Genomic DNA, 7819 nt, shown 5'->3' on the forward strand with positions numbered 1-7819 from the left:
ATACATGATTTCTGTATCCTTCACGTGACTTAAGAAAAGATACTGAATGATATAAGGACAATGCACAATGCCTGTATTAATTGGTGTCTTCTGTTCTCTTGATTCTATCCTAGTTACCACCATTTTCTCATGTCTTGAGTTTCTGTTTTGTAGCAGCTTCCTATAAGGGCATGTCTCACACCTTGTATACGAGTTTACCCTTGCTATGTGGTTTCTCTGTTACCATTTAAGTGTCCATCGTCGTCTCCCCCCAACCCCCTGCCCTGAACTCTGTACCTCAAATTTCTCCTTTTACTATTTCTTGAACAGTCACAAAATTAGAAAGCATGGAGTAGTTGCTTGGTAAGGGTTTTACAGTATAACAGTTGTACTCTGAATGCGTTCTTTGTGCCAATCATACTGCACTAACATTTCCCTGAAAACACCTTAAGTACTTTTTGCCTATGTGACTTTGTTCAAGGTGTTTACTCTTATTTGGTCTGTCTTTCCTTCCTTCTACACATTTTAAGATCTTAACCAATGTGTTTTTTTGATTACTTCATCAAATCTTTCTGTCTCATTAAAAAAGAACCTTTAAACTTCCTAGTATGTATGTTTAACTATGTGTGTGTGTGTGTGTGTGTGTGTACATTGTTACTGATTCAAAGCTAGTATGTTCTCCCTTTTATTATTATGAAGTTTTATGGAATTAGATCATCTGTCTCTTCAGCATATCACCAGATTCAGCAATATTAGCCCTATAGGAAGGTTTTCAGATTAAAGGAAACACACACATACACACACAATGATATATACTGCAATATACATTTGTTTTGTTTCAGTAGTGAATATGCTTTAAGTATTTGAAAACTATAAATCTTTCCAGTCTCGGATCTTAAGAGTTTTTTTAATTTGGTAACTATTTCTTATATTCTAAAATTCTCTGTCAGAATTGTGCAGTCAGCATAAATTCTGTGGGTTGGTGTTTTAGTCTAGTTTGTGTTTCAGAGAGCCTTTGTTCTGGCTACTTGTAGTTTAGTGATATATAGATGATGCAAAATGTTGTCCAAGATTAGAATGTTGCATGAGTGATGCCTATTTGCCATTCCCTCACACCCACCCCACTTTCTTTCTCCCTCTCTTCCTCCCTCCATCTCTCCCTTCCTCCCCGCCCCCCTTTGCCATGGGTGGGGAAAACTGAAGAAGTATATGGGAAAGAAAGATGGACAAATTTAGAAAAGAAAATGAACTTAGATAATTTATGCATTTTGTGTTAGATAAGGGGAACTGATTAGTGAAAAAAACTGTGGCATCCAGTTTACTAACCACCTCCTCAAGAAATCCAAACAGCTAACTAAAATAATGGCATCAGTAGACATCTGTTAAACCTTTCATTGAATTATTTATAAAATAAAAGACTCTAAGCCTCAAGGTCTAGACATGAAAAAGCTAGAGATAGTACAGCAATAAATAGAATGATATGATTTGATTATAGAGTGGACATAACTGCCAGTTAACACCATGCAAAACAATAGTTGCTTTTGAGTTTGGGTGGTAAGCTTTGAAGATAATTCATAGTGAATGTAGAGTGAACTGCTGTTGTTAGTTGCTGTCAAGTTGGTTCTAACTCAGTGACATCATGTACAACAGAATGAAACACTGCCTGCTCCTGTGCTATCCTCAGAATCATTGCTATGCTTGAGACCATCTAGAAGAATATAGTAAGGAGAAGCAGGGCCTCCAAGAGGGCCTGTATTTGCCTAAAGACATTATTACTATGATAAGTCAGATCACAGCTGATTAGGAGCAAGGTTAGAGCATAACTGGGAATAAAAAATGGTAAGATCTTAAATGTAATATGGAGATTTGACTTACAGTATTATGGTGATTAAGCAATCACAGGAGCCACTTATTTGAAGAAATGCATGCCAGCCAGAGCAGAGCAAGGAAAGTCCTTACAGACTCTTTCAGTAACATAATGATACCACAGATACTGAAGATCGAGTTTATAAAAAAATGAATTTGAGGTGAACTTTGGGATAAAGAGGAGCTCTGGTGACATTGTGGTTAAAACATTGTGCTGCTAACTAAAAGGTCAGTGGTTTGAACCCACCAGCCACTCTGCAGGAGAAAAATGAGACAATGTGCTTCAGGAAAGTTTTATAGCATTTAGAAACCCTCTGAGGAGCTCTAGTAGCGTAGTGCCTAAGGCACTTGACTGCTAACCAGCAGGCTGGCGGTTAAAACCCACCAGCCACTCCTCGGAAGGAAGGTTGGGCAGTCTACTTCTGTAGTGATAACTGCCTTGGGAAGGAAGGGTCGTTATGAGTCGGATCCGACTCAATGGCAAATAACAACAGGGTAGTTCTGTTTTGTCCCATATGGTCACTGTGGATTGGAATAGACTATGGCAGTGGGTTTAGTTTGGGTTTGGGACAAAACTGAGGAAAACATGATGATACAATATTTATTGGCCACAGCCTTGTCATGGGCACTATTAATAGGCCTTAAAGAGAAAATGTAGTATGACCCAGTCCTTGTGTGTTTTGGAGCATGTCCTTACTAGTTAATCATTCTTTCGTTATTTCCAGTGTTAATGCACCTAGAGAACTTAATATACTGACCCCATGTTTCTTTGCACTTATGTGACATTGTGAACAAAGTGGATAAGATGTCTGTGTACTAAAGGTACCTATGCAGTAAAAAAAACACATCCACAAATAATAGGGTTAGGGAAAAGCCTAGAAATAGAAACAAAGAGGAGAATTATTATTTCTCCTGAGGAGTTGTTATTGATTCTCTGTGCTTCTCCCTCCCTCTCTCATACATCCTTCCTTACATCCTTTCCTAACTTTTCTCTTTCTCCTTTTTTTTTCCCCTGCTTTCCCTTTTCTGTCTTTCACTTGTATTGTTTTTCTTTCATATCTTTGACTTAGGCCTGCCTGAGTTTATCATCAACACATGTAGAAACTTACCCATTCCATTGGAGAGTTTTCTAATCCATGTAATAAGTTGTGGTGAATTGCGACTTTATGAAATATTATCTACAACATTAGAGAAAAAAGATTAACCAAGGAGAAATTCAGTTGGATAGGAGCAGAACTCTGGAGATCTTTCTATTCCAAATCTGCCATTGTAATGTTTTAGACAAGTCTAAGTAATGGACTTGTGTTTTTGCCTCTGCTAGATTTAAAAAAAAAAAAAAAAAGAGCTTTCATCATTTAGTTACAAAGTCATTGTTCTCATTAAAAGAAATTAATGAATGTTTGAAAATAGAAATTGTAATAGAGCCAAAATCTAAAGTCCCTTAGCAGAAAGAGTTATGCCTCATTGTTTTCTTGAAAAACCTTTTCGTTATTACAAAGTATAACATTAAAAACAAACAAACAAAAATAAACCTCACTGCTGTGGAGTCGCCCCGACTCATAGCGAACCCTCCTTGGGTTTCTGAGACAGTATCACTACGGAAGTAGATGGCCCAACCTTCCTTTCGAGGAGTGGGTGGTGGGTTTGAACTGCCAGCCTTCTGGTTAGCAGTCAAATGCTTTAGTCACTATGCCATCAGAGCTCCTAAGTATAACATACTTAAATAAAAATGCATACAATATAAATGTACATCTTAACAGGTTATTATCATGTTGTTGTTGTTGTCATGTGACATCAGTTTGGACCCGACTCATAGCAACCCCTCCTTGGGTTTCTGAGGCAGTATCACAATGGAAGTAGATTGCCCCATCTTCCTTCTGAAGAGTGGCTGGTGGGTTTGAACCGCCATGCTTCTGGTTAGTAGTCAAGTGCCTTAGGCACTACGCTACCAGAGTAAGCATTCATATAACCATCACCTGGAACAAGAAATAAAACTTGGCTATAAAGCTTCCAAAAGCCCATGCATACCCCTTCCTAGCCATACCATATGTTTTTTATTGACATCATTTATTACATTGAAGCAGTTGTTCTCTACCGAACCATTTGATGCTGCCCTCACCTGTCCTTCACATATGTGTACCTACAAAATTCCCTGTTCTATTAGAAGATCATAGCACTGTTGTTGTTATATGCCATAGAGTTGAACCCGACTCATAGTGACCCTTCCTTGGGTTTCTGAGGCAGTATCACAACGGAAGTAGATTGCCCAACCTTCCTTCCAAAGAGTGGCTGGTGGACTTGAACCGCCAACCTCTTGGTTAGCAGTCAAGTGCCTTAGGCACTACACTACCAGAGCTCCTGATCATAGCACTGGACAGGGCCAGAAAAATAGAGGCTGGTGAAGCTGCACCTACTCCTATAAGAAAGCTTTGAGAAAAGTGTAAAAGGAACCTCTTAGCAGTATATAGAAGAATATCTTAATGTCTGATAGAAATAGGAATGAGATGGTAATTTGCCCCAGTTCTTTCTTCTCAGTTCTCTGACTTACCTTACTTGGGTCAAAGCAACCTATATACACCAGATAATAACATTTGGACATATCCCACCCATTTTTAAAAGCTTTCTAACAGGTGGATGCTGAGTTTCTCTTCAAGAAGAAAGTTAAATACTGTCATAACTCAGTGTAAAGATATTCACAGACCTATGGATCCTTCCCCTCTCCCAAAAAACACTGTCTTTTAGAACTCTAAATTTTATAATGAACATGTAGAAAGACATAATTTTTTTGGGAAAAAGAAGATTGTGTGAATCAGTCAAAATAGTGTTACTAAAGGTATATGGTATATTGTTTTTTTTTCTATTTTGTGGTATCATTTTGAACTTTTTGTATAGACTGTTGACTTTGTTTTGGAAGAGTCTAAATAGGTATTTAGAGGAAGAGAATAGATAAAAAGTTTTGCAAAGACTGTTTTAGCTTGTATTTAGTAAGAAATCTTTAAAATCATGTTAAAGGTAGTTAAAAACTAACATCTGATATCTCACACTTTAGAAATTCAGAATAGATATTTTGGTCATTATTTTAATACTCATTTTTTGAGTAGGTATTTATATGATTACGTTAAATAATTTGAAAGTACATTTAGTGGAATTTGTTCTACTGTTAATCAAGACCTGTTATAGAAGGTACAATGTGAACTAGAGGCAAAGATGAACTGATAGACCAGTGGAAAGTAAAATGGAATAGAGAACCGAGAAAATAGACCTCAAATGAATATGGACATTTAATTTAGGAGAAAGATTATATTGCAGAGCTGTGAGGTAAGGGTGGTCTTTTCCACAAATAGTTCAGGGACTATTAGATATCAGCATAGAAAAAACAAAAACTGATCCCTCCGCATTTGACTGCTAACCAGAAGGCTGGCGGTTCAAACCCACTAGCCACTCCTTGGAAGAAAGATTGGGCAATCTACTTCTGTGGTGATACTGCCTCGGAAACCCCAGGAGGGATCACTAGGACTATGAGTTGGATTTGTCTCAATGGAAGTGTGTTTGGGGTTTTTTTTTTTGTTGTTGTTACCTCACACTATATACAAGAATGGGAGCTCTCGTAGCATAGTGCCTAAGACACTTGACTGTTAACCAGAAGGCTGGCGGTTCAAACCCACCAGCCATTCCTCGGAAGGAAGGTTGGGCAATCTACTTCCGTAGCGATACTGCTTCGGAAACCCAATGAAGGGTCGCTATGAGTTGGGTCCGACTTGAGGGCAAGTAACAACAATATATACAAAAATAAGGTCTAACTGGATTTTAAACCTAAATATGAAACACATATGGAACATACTAGAAACAGGATTAATGCCTCTTCCCTTAGACCAAAACCTGCGAGTCCTCCCTATCTCCCCACAAATATCAGTAAAAATGAAATCACTTTACACTGAGAATTTTATTGCACTATAAAGTATTGTTTGAATAACAATAAATTGATCTGATCTTCCTTTCTCCCTTTATATTAAGTTAGATTACACAATTGAATTATATAAAAGAACCAAGAGTAGCTTTCCAATCTTTTTTTTTTTAAAAAAAACTATTCATTCATGTCATTTTTATAAAATTGGCGTTTCTTTAAAAAAATGTATTGCATAAAAAGAAGTTCTACCCTTCTACCTACTGAAAATTCATATAAAGTTATATTATGTCTGTATTCTTACAGGGCAATTAAAGCATTTCAAGAGGTGCTTTATGTTGATCCCAGCTTTTGTCGAGCCAAGGAAATTCATTTACGACTTGGGCTTATGTTCAAAGTGAACACAGACTATGAGTCTAGTTTAAAGGTAGGTTGTTGGCTTTTTCCTGAAAATACGATGTTTCATTTTTATGATTTTTGTTTGTTAAAAGAGCATTGAGAAGTGTTGGCTTTGTCTTGGCACTTCAAAAGAAAATTTGAAAATTGAGGTGACTGATTATCAGCTACGAACTGGAAGATACCTAAATTGGGTTTCAATGTACAGAGCAGTTATGATGCTAATATTTGTGTGATATCTAATTACACCTTTTTTAAAAAAGTAAATAAACTGAAATCTCTCATCAGGAAAGGGTGAAGGGTTTCAGTCTTAGTTTGAACATCTAATTCACTTCCCTGTAAGTGACTGGGCACTACAGGGGTGAGAAGCAGCTGTTTAATGATGTTATATCTGTGACCTAATCACTGACCATTAATTTGTATGGGTTTACTAGAAATCTGTTCACTTTTACCAGCATAGCACATTTCATATTAAAATTATTAAAAAAGGATGTGTTATGCAAGTGTGAGGTATTTGAACTGCTGATTTGTGAGTCTAAACATTGTTGGGAAAAAAAATACATTGTTGGTTAAATATCTTAAGTGGAAATTTGATATTACCAAGATTTTCATTGAATTTCTTTTGCTGTCTATGTCAGCACTTTATGTCTCAATGGTCTTGTAATGAAAATAGTGCTTCCCTGCATGGAAAAAGCATTAATGGAAAGGATTAAAAATTCCAGAAGAAAGCTTAAGTTTTTGTGAATATGCGACTATGATGATGGATGATGGCCATTTTCTAAGTATCTCCATTGCAGTTTATTTTGTTTTTAAAGACAGAGCGTGAGCTGTGAAAAGGAGGAATGATGAAGAATGGCTTTATGTTGTTGTTATGTGCTGCTGTCGAGTCAGACCTGACTCATAGCGACTCCTCCTGGGGTTGCTGAGGCAGTATCGCTATGGAAGTAGATTGATTGCCCAACCTTCCTTCCGAAGAGTGGCTGGTGGGTTTGAACCTCCAGCCTTCTGGTTAGCAGTCAATTGCCTTAGGCGCTATGCTACCAGAGTTCCCGAATGGCTTTATAGTGGGCTATAATTTAAACTCACTAATAAGGAACTAGTAAAGTTTTTTTTTATAAAAAAAATTATTAAAAGTGCCTTATTGTTCTAGATTAAGGTAGGAAGCTATGCAAATACTGTTTGTAACTTTTTTGAGTTTATAAAGAGCAATGCTAATTTTATGAAAAACAGATGTATAACCACAAACATTAAACAAGTAGATTGTAAGTAATTTAGATCACACAAGGGTCAAAGGTAAGTACAGCCCCTTGCATTAGGTGTAAGTAGTGTAGCGAGTAAGGGATGCTTGGAAGAACAGTTTTCCTCAAACTTATTAGCAGGATTTCTCCAATTGTATATTATGGAATGACTGGTTTTGAAATGGAAAATAAGTTCCAATATGCCACCTTGCATATTTATTTAACTTCCTCTTGGACATTCATAAGGAGCTTTGGTGGCGTAGTGCCTAAGGCATTTGACTGGTAACCAGAAGGTTGGCAGTTCAAACCCCCCAGTTACTCCGCGGAAGGAAGGCTGGGCAATCTACTTCTGTAAAGATTTACTGCCTTGGAAACCCAAAGGAGTCGCTATGAGTCAGAATCAATTCCATGACAGTGAGGTGTTTTTTTTTTTTTT

At 37.1% G+C, this 7819-nt stretch overlaps 1 protein-coding gene across 1 annotated transcript in view; it reads left to right on the forward strand.

Annotated features, from left to right (window-relative positions):
* Window positions 1–7819, forward strand: part of KDM6A (lysine demethylase 6A) — a 245741-nt gene that overhangs the window by 66762 nt on the left and 171160 nt on the right. Inside the window, exon 5 of the mRNA XM_007958238.2 lies at window positions 6056–6176. Coding sequence (XP_007956429.2) covers window positions 6056–6176 — 121 coding nt within the window. The remainder of the gene's footprint in view (window positions 1–6055; window positions 6177–7819) is intronic.

Source organism: Orycteropus afer, unplaced genomic scaffold (genome assembly GCF_000298275.1).
Source record: "Orycteropus afer afer isolate SDZICR_OR568_19922 unplaced genomic scaffold, OryAfe1.0 scaffold00888, whole genome shotgun sequence".
Classification (NCBI taxonomy): domain Eukaryota; kingdom Metazoa; phylum Chordata; class Mammalia; order Tubulidentata; family Orycteropodidae; genus Orycteropus; species Orycteropus afer.